At 42.7% G+C, this 16,999-nt stretch overlaps 1 protein-coding gene across 1 annotated transcript; it reads right to left on the bottom strand.

Moving 5' to 3' along the window:
• Positions 1-6,030: 6,030 nt before the first annotated feature.
• ANAPC16 (anaphase promoting complex subunit 16) lies at positions 6,031-16,263 on the bottom strand. Its single transcript, XM_079697389.1, has 4 exons — positions 16,204-16,263; positions 12,904-13,072; positions 7,036-7,110; positions 6,031-6,321 (listed from the first exon to the last, which is right to left on the bottom strand). Exons 2-4 carry the CDS (start codon positions 13,043-13,045, stop codon positions 6,206-6,208), a joined length of 333 nt encoding a protein of 110 aa, XP_079553515.1. The 5' UTR covers positions 13,046-13,072; positions 16,204-16,263; the 3' UTR covers positions 6,031-6,205.
• Between the last annotated feature and the right edge of the window lie 736 nt (positions 16,264-16,999).

Below are 16,999 nucleotides of genomic sequence, written 5' to 3'. Positions count from 1 at the left end.
AGAGTGAACAGTCGGGGAGAGTCTGTGAGCAGCCAGCATCCAGCCGTACTCTGGCTCCCTGTGCTACTGGGGGTTACAAGTAAGGAGCAAAGCTCTTCTTTTATAACACACCACGTATCTGCCTCCTTAATGAGGGGCCTGGCCATTGAAAATAAACCCCAGTGCTTATATTAAGCTCTATTAATAGGGCTCCTTCCACTCTGGCATTTCAGAGTCTTTTCCCAAATATTGGTTTGTAAGAGAGTTTTCGTGTGTCCTCACCCCATGCCTATAAAGAGATTCGACTGGATGCTGCCCATACTTATCCAAGCTCAGGGATTCCTTTCTTGGAGAAGGAGCTTCCCAAAGCTGGCAGTGCTGCTACTCCAGGGAAATCTGCACAAAACTGGCAGCCCCCAAAGACCTGGGTTCTAGTCTTAGTTTTTCCAATTTGCTGTGTGACCCTGTGCAAGTCACTTTCCTACTCAAGGCTTCAATACCCTCATTTATAAAAGTAGAGGATTTGGTTAGACATCATTGCTGTTACAGGTGGAATTGTGTCGCTCCTCAAAATTTACATGTTGAAGTCTTAACTTCAGTACCTTAGAATGTGATCTTATTTGGGGATAGAACTCAATAGAGGTAGTTGAGTTAAAGTGAGGTTCAGTAGGGTGAACCCTAATCTAATATGACTGGTATCTTTATAAAAAGGGGAAATTTGGACACAGACACATGCATAGAGTGATGATGATGTAAAGAGACACTGGGAGAAGACGGTCATCTGCAAGCCAAGGAGAGAGGCCTGGAACAGATCCCTTCCTGCACAGCCTCCAGCAGGAACCAACCACGGTGACATCTTGATCTTGGACTTCTAGACCTCAGAACTGTGAGACTATTAAGTTTCTGTTTAAGCTGCTCAGTCTGTGTACTTTGTTATGGCTGCCCTAGTAGGCTCTTATGGCAGCCCTAGCTCAAATGAATACAGTTGCTAAGGCCCTTCAGCTCTTAGTCTATGGGATTCTTTCCTGCCATCCCTTGGTGGTTTCTTCTGCCCCACATGGCCTTTCTATTGCCCTCTCCCAGTGAGCAAATGACATCATGTGTGTGAAGTACTTAGCACAATGCCCCACATATAGTTACTCCTCACTATATATTAACCATGATGAGTCCCCAGTGCCTGGGTATGACTTGTACCTACCCTGAGAGCTTCTGTGCCAAAATGAGAGGTGTGGGTGCTGAGCCCAGGCCCTCATGGTCACTCATGCCTTAATTACTGAAGCCTTACCCATCCCCCTTGGCAGCTTTTAAATTGAAGAGTATTAAATTGGCACCTTCCAGGAGCCTAACTCTTTTTCATGGAAAGTTCATTTTGGCCACAGAGCCAGCAGGACTCAAAAGAGACTGCAGAGGCTCAGAATGGGAGATGGTTTCTCTGTCCTTGGACTCAGTGATCCCCGGGGTCATGAAGAGCTGCAGAACTCTGAGGCTAAGGCCCTGCTTTCCTATTTGCCTAATAAGGATGCCCCTTGGCTGCAGCATAGTGGATAAGGCTTAACTACAGGCGCAGCCAGAGCTTATGCTCCCAGACAACAAGGCGCTGCCCTCCTCCTTGGTCCTCCATCCCCCCTTCTGCTGCTTTTCTAGCTCTCGGAATGAATACTCCACTGTACTGAGAGATGGCATGGGGATGATGTCCTGCTTTCTTCCTGGCTCAATGTCCTGCTTTCTTCCTGGCTCCTAAGTCCATAGGTCTCTGGGGGCCATAGCACCTGGTCCTCCAGCTGCAATCTCAGGCTGGCTGGGAGAGTCTGATTTTCCTTTTCACAATCAGGAGTGCTTTCAAAAAGCACTCTAGCCTTGGGCATTGAAGCAGGATCACAGAATGAGCCTTGAGTCTTCTCTGGGCAGTGAAACTGGTCCAGGATACAAAGTCCTAGGTTGTCCTCTAGGCATTATGTTGGAGAGCCAAGTTGCCCTGACTTCACAGAAGATTCCAGATTTACTATATTTTGGAGACTCTTCAGAAAGTTACGTGGGTAGAGTCTGACTTCAACAGCCCCCGAACGTGACCTTTGGGTTTGCTAAACAGATGAAATGCCCATGCTTGTGTGGTTTATCTTCAAATATATGCCTGGAGATTTCTGAGAACAAGGAGGGGGAGAGAGGGTGTGGGATTTTACTTCAGGCCTTCAGGGCCAGGGAAGGAAGGAGGAGAAACCATTTGGGGGGAAAAACATCTCTCCGCAATGTCCGTATACCTTATATTTGATCCCTTCAAGCTGCCTCTTATCCTGGTTTGGCTCAGAGCCCAGAAGGGAGGCTCCTTCAATAATTCTGAGCTTAGAACATCTGCCTTTCCCTAAAAATAAGTAAATAAATACAAATCCGTAAATATTTACTTTCCAGCCAGAGCAAAAATACTGTGAACAGTACTGCCTAGTGGTCTGTAAAGATCACCTCTGATGCTATACCAGCCTAAGGGTCTAACCCTTCCAGGTCTTGAGGAGCCTGCTTCCTAAGTTATTTATTGTAAAAGTCAGGATTCTTGGCCTTTTTCTTAGGTGTACCCTGTCCGTGTCAGAGAAATGCTCTTTTGATGGAAAGTAGAGCATGGTGAATGAGGCTTAAAACAATCTGGTTCTTGCTTCCTTCTCCTGAGAGGTCGCACCCCTCCCCTGTTTACATGCTCAGCTCCAGCCACACCAAATAACTTGGAGTTCCATGAATGCGGCCCTGCCTATGCACGTGCTATTCCCTGTACTTGGAATCGTTCTCTGGCTTATTCCCCTCTAACCCCAATTGAGCAGTCATGCTCAGGCCCAGGCTCACCTTCTCTAGGAAAGTTTCCTTGTTATCTCCCCTTCTTTCTCACCTCCAAGACTTCTTGGCTTCCACAGCACCCCATATAGACCAGAGTCATGGAGTTATGGTGCTGTATAGATTCCATATGTCTACTTGTCTGCTTTTTCATTGGTCCAAGTGGTTTCCAAAACTGGCTGCAGGAGGGTCACACGAGACCCCCAGTCATAGACCTATTGGACCCCAGGAATGAGGCCAGGGAGTATTTTTATTAAGCTTGGTTCTGAGGCACAGCTAGGTTTGGGAACTATTGCTCCATCTTTGTATTTCTATTGCCTACATATTACCAGAGACATAGTAGGCCCTCAAGAAATGTCTGACTCGGGCTTCCCTGGTGGCGCAGTGGTTGAGAGTCCGCCTGTCGATGCAGGGGACACGGGATCATGCCCCGGTCTGGGAAGATCCCACATGCCGCGGAGTGGCTGCGCCCGTGAGCCATGGCCGCTGAGCCTGCGCGTCTGGAGCCTGTGCTCCGCAACGGGAGAGGCCACAGCAGTGAGAGGCCTGCGTACCGCAAAAAAAAAAAAAGAAAGAACTGTCTGACCCTTCTAATTTCTCTCTGGCAACCTCTTCTTGTTTTCACTTCCTCCCTTGCTAGCCCTAGACCAACAATTTGCTTACCCCCTTGCCCTTACCGTGTAAGACTGTAACCACCAACTATTCATTTTTTCCATTCCTACTGCCAGGCTGCTAGGAGCTGCTGGTATACTTCCCCAACAATTGGTGCCATTGCAAATTCAGGGACTCAAACTGGAAATGGCCCCTGAATGTGCTTGGCAATCCTCCGACCCTGGTCAGCTCCCTCCCATTCTTCACAGGGACCATTCCCAAGCCCACTGTTCCCGCTTTGTCCTGCCCCTGCCGCAGGCCATACACCAATTTGCCTCCTCCATCACAGACAACATAGAAGCCATCTGATGGGACTTCCTGCCACCTCACCTACACATTTACGTGCATCAGCACTATCCTTTTGCCCTCCTTCCCTCTAAGGGTAATCACTCCACCTGGGCTCTGGGTCCCATCCCTTCCACTTCCTCAGGGACCTTACACCCTCAGTTATGCCCTCTCTCTTTGACCTTATCCCCAGAACAAATGTCTTGACTATGTGTCCTACTTTAACCATCACCCTCTTTGTCCCCCATTTTTGCCTCTGCTTCCCACTGAACTTCTTAAAGGTGTTGCCTAGATTTGGCCCCATATTTTCACCTTCCACTCACCCTCCCAGCCACAGCAGTCTGGCTCTGCCCCCACTGTATCACTAAGGTGGCTGCTCTTGAGACAAGGTCACCAACAATTTCCTTGGTAAAATCCGAAGGCCTTCTCCACCCTTGTCAGTTCATTGCTTGGCTATACCAGATACTGGTATTTGCAGCAGGCTCCTTCTTTTTTTTTTTAAATAAATTAATTAATTTATTTACTTGTTTAGTTAGTTATTTATGGCTGCATCACGTCCTCGTTGCTGCACGCGGGCCTTCTCCAGTTGCCGCGAGTGGGGGCCACTCCTCACTGTGGTGCATAGGCCGCTCATTGCAGTGGCCTCTCCTGTTGTGGAGCACAGGCTCTAGGTGCGCGGGCTTCAGTAGTTGTGGCTCGCGGGCTCCAGAGCGCAGGCTCAGTAGTTGCGGCACACGGGCTTAGTTGCTCCGCGTCATGTGGGATCTTCCCGGACCAGCGCTTGAACCCATGTCCCCTGCATTGGCAGGCGGATTCTTAACCACTGCGCCACCAGGGAAGCCCGAGGAAAAAATTCTGTAAGTTCAAATACCAAAGGGTAACGATGAGGTAATACAGCGTTTGTGCTGTACAGTTACATAAATCAAATGAGAGAAAGTTACTGATTGCTTCTGAACTGTCACTGAAAATATGATTTAAAGGTTTATTGCAGACTAGGTATTTTAAATTTTTCCTTTGGTAATCATAAAGATGGTTGATGCCAAAAAGGACGATGTTAGGAAACTCAATGGCTTTCAAATATGTAACTAGTTTAGGTTAAGAAGTATTAATATGGAAATAGGTGAGTTTGAGGACTGGTAATTTTTGGGTTCTGATGTGCTTCAGAGACAAGGTTAGTGGGCTGAATTGTCAATCAACTGCAATCTATTCTAAGTGCCAAGATCTTCTTCTGTCTGGGCTACGTGGCCATGAGCAGGTCTTTAACTTCCCTGTGCTCAGATTCCTTTCCGACGCAATGAGGTCACCACCTGCCTGTTATATACTAGGTGTTAAAACAGTCTGAACTCCTGATATTAAGGCCAATTGCTACCGGGATCTTATTTATTCATAATTAACCAACTCTAAGCAGGTCAGGTACAAGTTATTAATGAGGAGAAAGGCAAATGCTGTCTGAGGCAAAATTTGCATACAATTTAATAAATGATTCTCCTAACTGTGCAGTGTGGACCCTGGGGTCCCATGAGGGAAAACAAAAGACACCTCTTAGCTTTCCAGGTTTTTCCTTTTCATGGTAAAAAACCTACTCAGATATTGATGATAAATTCATATACTTCTAAAAAGACAAATATCCCTGAGAGAAAGCAAACCTACCACTTGCTTAGGAGAAATGGTTTTTAGATTCCCTTCTTAGAAAAAGTAATTTGACCTCTTTCCCCTATCCCAAATCCCTGAGGCTTTGAAAGGATAAAGAAACCAATTTGGAGCTCTTTCAAAGGATTTATTTGCTACAGAATTGCCTGAGCCCACCAAGAAGATGAACTCAGGATTTCTGTGTTTAAAAGGATTTTGCTCACTGCTTTATTTTTACCAGAACTTCAACATTCAAAAAGCAATTCTTTTTGTCAGCATTTGGCATGCCTAGAGGAGGTTAGAAAAAGATAGAATCTATAGAATTAGATGTCTAAAAATAGAAAAAAAATCCCAAACCTTAAAAAATTCCTAATTTGGACAGGTCCTGAGTTGAAATCACATTCATCTGCAAAAAGAACGGTTTTAGGTCAGAAATGCTGTATTTTATAACTCCAGATCCTGACCTCGGACTTGACTGGTGAGGATTCTAGGAACTGCGTGAATTGACAGGAGGGATGCCATTCTGTTGGCCAATTCTGGCATGTGTCCTGGCTTGTGAAGTTTTATAAATCTCTCTTAAACCCAAACCTCTTGGTTCTGTGATGCCAGTTGCCTAAATCTGATTCTCAATACTTTTTAAAACAAATAAAACAAAAAATCTCCTTGTAAGATCACACATTTAAGTATTTGTTGCTTGTGGATAGATACAGAGAAACCAAGTATGGATGTGAATTAACAATTCAGTGATGGAGCTGTGAATCTCTGGATGGCTATGTAAGCTGTAAGAAAAGTTCTTCACTGGACCTGCACTTGCTGTGCCCCAGAGGTGACTGTCCAGGCAAGGTCAACCTGAAGAGGGTGTGAACCCCAGCAGCTGCTCGATGGGTTTAAATCGCCACTCATCTGCCTCCAGCTCTTCTACCAGACCAGCTAGTTTTTCCATCCGAGCAACCTGCTGATCTGTAAAGAATCAAGGAGATAATATATCAACCAACAACATGATGGCTGATTTAAAAATAATTTCTGAAAGGATTTCCCCCTCAAGATTCTAGTAATGGGGTCTTACCCTATGTTGGTAAGAAGACTTAATCTTAAAAGAAAAAAAGTAGTACTTATCCTCCATTCCATTTGTGTACTAAATTTGTGATCTGTATACTAAAAACCTAGGGTTACAGGCAATTGCAGCTTTCCCCCCCGCAACATTATGCTGTCTATGGAGAAATGGTCTGGTTTGGTGGGGGAACAGAGCTCCCTGATGCATAAATGAAGACCTGGTGAGGGATGATGGAACAGAAAAGGTGCTACCAGGATCTTAAGAGTCCAGTTAGACCAAGAGGTATTACATAAATACCTAAAGATGCAGATAATGATGGTAACCAATGGAGTACAACAGTAAAAGAAGGTTTCAGAAAGGAGAGGAAAAAGCAATACAAGCGGAGTAGGAAGCATTAACTCCCCTAGAAAACTAACCCCTTTGACTTCAACTTTAAGCCTCAATGTGGACATTATGTCTGGATTAAGACCGCAGAATGTTCTTGTCTGCAGGTAATTTGGAACGTCCACTTAAATAGCCTTGCTGAGTTTTTGTTAGAGCACTCTGACCTTTCTAAGTCCCCCTCACACCCCCCAATAAATTTATTCTCATAGTTAAGTACACAACACTCATGTGCTTACCATGTTTCACCTGTTTAAGCGTAGATGCCACTTGATAGCTGAAAACGGATTCACAGAGGAATCTCTCAGACCCATCTACAAAGAGAAGAGGAAAAGTTTTAATCTGCTCTAATCCATTTTAATCTCATGGTGCCTGATAAACCTAGTAAACATATCCATTCTTTTCCCTGCTTTTACATTCGGGGTCTAGTTTTTAGTGTTTACAAAGAGGGCTTCTATTTCCCTTAGAATTAACACAGTTGTGTTATAAAAGCTACTTCTTCTATACCTAGAATATTAAAATAGTCCCTCCACTTGTTAAAAGAGTTTAAAAATAGTGTTAAAAAAACAAAAACAAGAAACCCCAGTTCGATGTCCTGGTCAACATTTCCCCCATGCTAACCTGACAATTTCTTAATGTTCTCCTATTGTGTATGTCAAGCAAACACTGACAGCTGACACATTTGGCCATGTGGCTCCCGTGCTTTCAAAATACAAAGGTGCACCAGAACCCTTAATCATTTTCATTCTAAAAAGTAAAGCTGGGGCTTCCCTGGTGGCACAGTGGTTGAGAGTCTGCCTGCCGATGCAGGGGATGCGGGTTCGTGCCCCGGTTTGGGAGGATCCCACATGTCGTGGAGCGGCTGGGCCTGTGAGCCTGTGCTAGGCAACGGGAGAGGCCACAACAGTGAGAAGCCCGCATACCGCAAAAAATAAATAAATAAATAAAAAGTAAAGCTGAGGAAAAATAGCTATTGTTGATATTTTATATTTCAAATTACATCACTATGGCCATCACAAAACACTGCTGGGAAGCTTCATTCTGTAAACACCAACTGTAACCTTGATTTTCCAACTGAATCAAAACACTGCAATTTGCATGGCCATAAGGGTATGGTGCAACTTCAGAACCTAGCATTGTACTGGTGCCAAGAACTGGCTACAAGAAGGTAGCTAACTCAGTCACCCCAGTACTTGAAAGATGACTGTGAAACATAAGCTAGTTCATGTTTTTCCTTGTCAGGCAAGGGCTGATACAGCAAAACATACCCCCAAAGACAAAGAACTCATGTAGGAAAATGTGACTTTTAAAGGGGTAGCTGAAACCAATCGGTGAAGAGATCTTACTGCAAAAATCCTAAAACAAACGGAGGGAGGGGACACAGCTGTCTTTTTTTAGGCAGTAGTTCATGCCAGCACTACTGGGTGTCACACACTCACTCATCAATCATGGGTTGGTGCGTCAGCCAGGTATTAAGTGACAAGGAGATAGGACTAACACATCCTGACTTCATGCTGAGTTCCACACAAGGCAGACCTTATTTCAGAAGCTCATGGTAAAAAAAAATAAGAAAAACTATAGATACTGTATCCAAATAGCTTGAATATACAACCAAGAGGGCTTCTAATATTATCTTCAAAACTGATGCAAAGGGCTTCCCTGGTGGCGCAGTGGTTGAGAGTCCGCCTGCCGACGCAGGCGACACGGGTTCATGCCCCGGTCCGCGAAGATCCCACATGCCGTGGAGCGGCTGGGCCCGCGTTGGCTGGGCCCGAGTTGTTGAGCCTGCGCATACGGAGCCTGTGCTCAGCAACGGGAGAGGCCACTATGGTGAGAGGCCCGCGTATCACCAAAAAAAAAAAAAAAAAACTGATGCAAAAATATAATTATTTCCATACCTATGTATGAAAATATATTATGTATTGATATACACATATTGTATATTTCAAAAATATAATTTCTTTCATATAGTGAGGTAGACTTTGGGGTGAGTGTTATTCTTTAAACCCAACCTCTTTTCTAAATACTGTGCTACATGGGATATGATTCTATTCTTTTCTCCCACCCCCATCCCTCTGGCTGAATGTAAGTCATTTGTGAGCATATCATCTAAATTGAGCAAAAAGTTTTTTATTTTCAATTAACTAAATATTATACTGGCTGTCCAGTTTAAAGATCTAGGTAAGCTAATGATATTACTGAGTTTTTTAGATAAGGGCAATGGCCAGAAAATAACTATGAATCCCACTATAGGAAGAGGGACTGTGTGAACATTTGACACTAATGATGCAATTTATTATGCCTCTTTTGTGTAAATATGCCAGCACTCATACCCTTGCTTAAAGGATCAAATTATAATTTGTTTTATTTTAGGAGGAGCAAAGCATGGAGAATTAGAGCTCACTTCTCAGGTGGTTTGATCCTGAACTTTAGGATCTCACGCAAGGCAGCGGGGATTCTGTTAGGAACAGGCCAAGATTGTTTGGAAGCTCTTGCAAGTGCTACCTCCCACTTACATTTAATCACAGGTGTTATTAGGATAAATGCTTAAATTATAACATTTGCATATTTCCCTTGGTAATGAACTTCAAAGCAAAAGGATGTAAGCTAATCTTTCAAAAAGGCACCTGCATATCACTTTTCCACTCTATATGTCTACGGAACACACTTTTGCTGATTTGCAGCTCTGTATTAACCACAAAGTCTACTGCTTCTTAGCCACATCCTATTAGATGTGATATCTGTACCAATCTAAAGCCTGGAATTTCTCCAGAGGAGTCAGCCTGGCGCAATCTGTCTTCCATTTAGAAATTGTAATCAAACCCTTTGTTAACACACCAAGTAGCAATACATCAGCTTTCCTCTTAAGGGACAAGTAAAGGTTATAAATGGTGAAAAGTTCAGTAAATTGTCCAAATCTAACACCACTGCCAACTCCAATAAATAGGATGCTAACAAATTCATTTAAAAGAATATTACCTCACAGCAGGAAAATAGACAATGGCAGATAATTTATGCTTCAGTGGCCTACAATGTTACTAAAATTCAGCCACTTTTGGGCTGGAAGGCAGTCTCTAATTTGCTTACTAATAACTGGGTGAGAACAATCCTAGCCAAGGGCACGGGAATGCTGAAAAGTCCTGTACAGTATACTGCTTATGTGAGATGTCTGTTATCAGACAGCAGGTACACAAAAAAGTTAATTCACAAGGTTAAGTACAGGTTATTTGGGTTTATTATCCTAGATTTAGGAGGACGCAAGATCAGATTAACCTGTTAAGATTATAGACAGCATTCAACCTTGATTCCTAATTGCTTTTGTTCCTTACTCTGAAGAGGCAACTATTCCTTCTCTATTTTCATACAGGCATATCTCAGAGATATTGTGGGCTTGGTTCCAGACAACTGCAGTAAAGCAAGTCACACTAATTTTTTGGTTTTCCATTGCATAGAAAAGTTATGTTTATACCACACTGTAGTCTATTAAGTGTGCAATAGCATTATCTCTAAAAAAACAATGTATGTACCTTAATTAAAAAATACTTTATTGCTAAAAAATGCTAACCATCATTGAGCCTTCAGTGAATTGTAATCTTTCTGCTGATGGGGCGTTTGAAATATTGTGAGAATTACCAAAATGTGACACAGAGACACCAAGTAAGTGCTGTTGAAAAAATGGCGCCAACAGACTTGTTCAAGGCAAGGTTGCCACAAACCTTCAATTTGTAAAAGAAAAAACACAGTTTCTGCGAAGCCCAACAAAACAAGCTTTGCCTGTATTCAATTAAACTACCGTAAGAAAAATGGTCAGGTTCATGTGTGTTAGATTACTTGCATAATAGTATCACCTATAAACATGGTAGATGATGCTTCCAAACTAGCATCCTTATTAACTCACATTTAAGGGTACTCTTTTCAATTTAACATTCTTCATTTGACCAGGATAGTTCAAGGACTACCATCTCTAAGTTTTCATAGTGTGTCCTTAAATGTAAGCAGCTTTAAAATGTAGGTGAAACTTTAAACCCGAGGAAGAGAATCAAAACTGTGCACTGTGAATTTAAACTTAATTTAAATTCATTTTACAATAGAAAGGCAACACAGTCCCCCATGAAGCATAATGGGATGGAATAGAAGTGGATGGAACTATAACTTGTTAGAATATCAACATTTAGAGTAATTTTAGAAGCCTTTCTTCTTTAGTGTTTCCAAGTAATCTGGTGTACACTGACAAAGAATGCTGATAGCTTTGAGACCAAGGAGGTACCTCCTGTATTAAATTCCTCCTGTAGCTAGAATTTAAATGACTTCAATCTTAGGGTCCATTGTTAAACAATGATTCCTCTTCTGCTGCTACAAAACTCATTAAGTAATTTAAGTTCCTCCAACTTCTGGTTTGTTTTGTGGGAAGCTTCCTTAATACCAGGTTTCTGCTGCATATAACTGAAGTCATAATTTATTTTTAGCGCCAAATATGGGAAACAAGGCACCAAATATTCGCTACCTCCAGACTCAGTGATGCTCGCTTGAGTATTCAGTTAACACAATTGAAGAAAACAAAAGGGCAAAGACAGAAGTGCACACGCCTCAGATGTATCACTAACTGACTGTCTACTAATCATGACTTGAACCAATTCTAAAAAGCCTTATGGTTCCAGTCTTCCCATGTTTTCCTGTAACAAATGATTCTTCTGTTTGTCCTGGCTTAATCCAAACCTCTGCTTTTTATTATACCTGATATAAATGAATAAAGATTACCCCAAAAAGCCGACTCTTAACTACAGTTTGTACCTTTCTCAGACATTTCCAGATTTTTAAATATACTTACTGAAATTTGCAATATTTAAAGCAAAAAATATCAATATATAATTAAGCACAGATGTGCTAGAATCAAGTAGATTTTGAATCCTTGATAGGTTCTTTGCTAATTTTTTTCAAGGTATGATGAACAGTTTAACAGTTAAGGACCATTTTCATGAGAATTCCCTGGATGTTGGTCAAAATGGAGATTCCTATGCTGTAACCTACACTGATTTGGAATCTCTAAGGTGAGCCAGAAACGTACACTTTATTTTATTATTATTATTTTTTAAAGTAGTTATGTATTCAGTATTTTATTTATTTATTTTTGGCTGTGTTGGGTCTTCGTTTCTGTGTGAGGGCTTTCTCTAGTTGCGGCAAGCAGGGGCCACTCTTCATCGCGGTATGCGGGCCTCTCACTATCGCAGCCTCTCTTGTTGCGGAGCACAGGCTCTAGACGCGCAGGCTCAGTAGCTGTGGCTCACGGGCCTAATTGCTCCGCGGCATGTGGGATCTTCCCAGACCAGGGCTCGAACCCGTGTCCCCTGCATTGGCAGGCAGATTCTCAACCACTGCGCCACCAGGGAAGCCCAAGAAAGGTACACTTTAAATAAGCTCTTCTGGTGATTGTTATGCTCCCTATTAAGAATTTATTGGTCCAGATCCTAAAATGACATGAATCTGATAAATTCTAGGTACCAATGCTGTTTCATGCTTACAGCCTGTGCCCCGATCTTGGCCAGCCAGTTTGCAAATGTGTGCTGAATAAGATTGGGGAAGATTTGATGCAAATCCAGCTCTAGTGCTAGAAAAACCACACAGCACTGTCCTGCAGTGGGCCAGGAGAGTCATCTTCACATACAAGAGTAGTAAATTGGTTTTTATTTCCTCTCAGAATCTCTTAATCTATCTGTCGATGAATTATATTAGAAAAAAATATATCAAACCTACCAACCATAGGGAAGCAGACTGGTGCCACGATAAAGCAAACTGGAGCAGGAGGTCAACAGAATTCCTGGTTCCAGTGCTGACTTTGTCCTTTCACATGGTCAAATTACTTTATCTTTTCTGGGTCTAAATAACTCTAGATGACCTCCTTGATTTCCAAAGTCTTTTTCAGCTCCAAAATTCTGATTCTAGAGAAAGATTTATGTTTTAAAGATATTATTTTGAAATGGGGACAAGAAATGAAATGTGGAGCTGAAATCAGGGCAAACTTGTCTCCAATCCACTTAATAGCTTCCTTACAATTAATATGCATAGCAGGTCTGAATCCAATTATTCAGCAAAAAGCAGCATGAGATCACCTTCTAACATCTCTCCAGCTCCTTTGGGGTAGGTGAAAAGGGCTTTCCGTGGTGGGGCAAGGTCTGAGACACTGAAACCAGATCCAGTGACAGAACTTCCACTGACCCCACCGGCTGAGGAGGATGATGAAGAGGCAGCCATTTCCTCTCTAGTAGAATTCTCACTGCACTACAGAGAAAGAAAAACAGCAATTGGCAAGTTTATGTTAGTGAGATTGACAACATTTCGTTCTAGCTGCCATAAAAGCCAGCATACAGTTTAGTCAAGAATTAGCTCCAATTTTTTCTACCCTCTGTACTCCACAATCTTTTATTGATGCCTCAGGCCAAAATGTCACTCAGGATTTTAAGTGAAAATATGTTTATTCTTAGTTTTTCTACTCGAAACACTACTTTCTACCATTAGCAAACTGTTTATGTCACTTGGGATTGACTGTGGGTGATTTATGCGTTATGAAGTGGTGATACAGCAGTGCCAAGGTAGCAATTTAACTGAGGAAATGAATTATATGAGGATAAAACAACCATGCCTCATAGGATAGTTTGTCTTGGACACATCCTGACCCAGCCACACCAAGAAATTCACTTATAAAATTTTCCAAATAAAATTCCAGAATAACAGTGTGTTCTGTTCCTAAGGAAGGGGAATTGGTTAGGAAATACATATTGGCCCTTTCATTAAAAAAAAAAACCCCAAACAAAAAACCCCCACAACTTTTTCATTCAAATGTAATACCCAAATTGATCACTTGGTGGCGACCCAAAACTGGAACAAAATATTAATAGTTCAGGAATGATCTTAGAATTCAAGGCCTATTAGGAATTAGAGGAATGGTGAGTGTTTAATATGTCGCATCAAAAAATCAGAAAGTCCAAATGTAAATGAGAAAAATCTGTACCGAATACACGACTCCTTAAAAAAGTTCAAAACAGAAGCTTATACTACACATTTACAAAAGATTCTAAAAAGTTTATGTTTTCTAAAAAGAATACTGTAGTCTTCCTGCAAACTCAGAACTACTATCATTCAATACAAAAAACAGGGCTTCCCTGATAGCACAGTGGTTAAGAATCCACCTGCCTATGCAGGGGACATGGGTTTGAGCCCTGGTCCAGGAAGATACCACATGCCATGGAGTAAGTAAGCCCGTGCACCACAACTACTGAGCCTGCGCTCTAGAGCCCTTGAGCCACAACTACTGAGCCCACGTGCCACAACTACTGAAGCCCACGTGCCTAGAGTCCATGCTCCGCAACAAGAGAAGCCACCGTGGTGAGAAGCCTACTCAACGCAACTAGAGAAAGCCTGCGTGCAGCAACGAAGACCCAGCGCAGCCAAAAATAAAATAAATAAATTTATTTTTTAAAACAAGGTACAGGAATTAGAAGATATATAAAAAAAAAATACACAAAACAGCCAAGGTTGAAAAGTAGAGTGCAGAATTAGCACTAACTTTAACATAAATAAGGAGTTTTCTGCTGAGGTGGAAAGATACACCTAAGTAATTTCCAGCTTTAAAGATTAGGTTAAATTTTGCATGCTACCAGCAGGTGGTAACAGGAGTTAAAGTGAGACCAACAATAAACACTAGTTTGTAACTTCTCTATGAAGGCAGGCATTCTGATCACCAGAACCAAACATTATGCTTGGCCTATACTAAGTAGCTGCTGATTTAAATAAATGTTTGCTAAATGAGTTAAACATTTCACAGGAATCACAAGATTCCTTAAAGGTCATCTAATCCGATTCTCCCATTTTACAGATGACAAAACAAAACTGAGGTGTAGGGACTTTAAGCTTATTTGCCGTGCCATTTTTTAAGCAATGGCTTTATTGGCATGTCATGTGCTATTTGAGAGGTAAAATAGCATACTGGTTAAGAGCTCAAGACTCTGAAGCCTCTTGGCCTGGTTTCATGTCCTGGTTTTTTTACTTAACTTGCTGTATGACTTTGGACAAATCACTTAACCTCTCTGCTTCTCAGTTGCCTCATCTCTGAAATGGGGATAATGATAGTACCTACACCAGAGGCGTCAGGAAGGTTAATATAACTAAAGCATTTGGAACAGTTATAGGCACAGTAAATACTTAATATTAGCTACCCAAAATCACTGATGGATATTTACTCCTGAATCTTTTTTTTCCTCTGCAGATCCCAGTTTTTCATACTTACGTTTCAACACACTTACTCATGGGAAAAGTCCTAATTGTTTCCATTTGACATAGAGTGTCAATGTCAAATGACTCCTAGAGGAGAAAGGGCCTGCTCAGGGAGAGGGAAAATGCACTCCACATTTTCATTTTAAGGTTCAAGATCTTAGGAAGAACCCCTTTCTTAGGAAAAGGGGAAAGTGTTGTCTTTCTACCCTCAAAGCCTAGCACAGAACCTGGATCACAATGTTTCCTGAATGAATGACGAACAAATAACAGAACACAGAGCTAGCAGCTCAGCAAAGGTTATGCAGGGGATAGAGAAGCTTGGTGTCATGAGGGCTGGTCCATTACCGTTTTCTTTTTCTTCCTTATTCTGCAGATCTATTTACACAACTGTTTCTCCCATTAGGCTGCCAAGCCTAAGGTAGGTGCTAGGTAAAATTCTGTTGAACGTTTAAATACTGATGATGAAGTATTTGACCCTATCAAGGAAGTCAGAACTATTGGCAGTAGAGATTCTTATAGGAGAGCAATGCTATTTGGGGAGACACAGCATGGTTGTGTTCACAGTGATAAGATGATCAACACATTTACTTCATGTATGATAGGGATGACCTCGTATTCATAAACTACCTTCCTTCCTAGCAGATACAAGCTTATGTTCTTAAAAAGAATCCTTCCTTTTGAAAAAGTCTCCGTATCAAAAAGACGCTGAAGGAAGTACCCTGGTACAATGGCAAATTATTACAGGCAATCATTAAACTCCATTAAGAAATCATTCCAAAGAGCTGAATTACCATTCAAAAAGATGCTGCAGCTAAAAACAGGTCGGGTGGAAAGAAAGGGGCAGAAGAGCGGAGGGGTCAGAATGCCAGCGGTTCCCAAGCTAACTCCAAGCCTCACCCCCCCACCCCGGTCCCCAGGGGGCGACATCGGCGCCGCCCCACTGCGCAGGCGCCACCCTTCGGTCCGCATGCGCACTAGTCTGGTGCGGCCTGAGGAAATTGCGTCTTACACGCCCTCTGCGGCAGGCTCCTGTTTCTCCACCTACTTTCTCCATTTTACTAGTCCCTGCAGGTAGGATCCCAGGGATCAACTCCCTTTCCACCAAGCTCCCGAGGGTCCCTGAGCCCTCGACCACTTACCTCTGCGGCTTTAGCACGTTCCTCTACAGCCCCGCCCCCAAGGCCAACCGGAGCGGCCGCGTTTACTGCGACGAGGGCGGCGGCGTGCTCGAGGCCGCGGCGTACGCGTGCCCGTGCAATGATGGGCGTGGTCGGGGCGGAGAGGTGCAGGGAACGCGTTCTCGAAGAGGCCTTCGGGTCTTTCGCCTGCTGTGCTTGCGGAGGTTTTCCTACCGCAGCGGAGCCAGTTTCTCTTCGCTCCCTTTGACGTACTCGTTTTATTTTGCTCGCTTTTATGATTCAGGGTTTCATCTTCCCCCACGACATTGCAGGCCTTCTGCTTTCCTCTCTCTCTCTCTTTGTCTCTCCAAACCACCGCGAAGCAGGGTGAAATTGGTTATTTTCCCGTCATTCCTAATGAGCAGTCTCGTACCCCAGGGCCGTATAGGAAAGGCAGATGAAGGGTTTCCTCCCCCCAGAGCTCAGGCTGAGGCCCGACCTTAACATTAAAGTCTGTTTTTGTGGAGAGTTTTTTTGTGTGTGTGAGAGGTCCTGGGAAATTGGGCACTAGGGTATAATGTCATTAAACCATTGCTAATTATGCCCCCTCTTCCGACATTCAAGTCTGTTTACCTTTTATATTGTTATTTCTCACAACATGAAATCTCCTCTTGGTTCTGTAAGCAAATTACCAATTAAAGTGACTTACTTGGCTGAGGTTGGATTGAGCATTAGTGTATTTAGTAAGGATTGATTTTTGGGGGTGGAACTCTTTTTTTGCGGGGGGGAACTCTATTAAGTTATTTTGGGCTTCAAG

The sequence above is a fragment of the Hyperoodon ampullatus genome, assembly GCF_949752795.1.
Source record: "Hyperoodon ampullatus genome assembly, chromosome: 1".
Classification (NCBI taxonomy): domain Eukaryota; kingdom Metazoa; phylum Chordata; class Mammalia; order Artiodactyla; family Ziphiidae; genus Hyperoodon; species Hyperoodon ampullatus.
The sequence above is the reverse complement of the archived record's forward strand: the minus strand, read 5'-3'. Positions and strand labels throughout refer to the sequence as shown.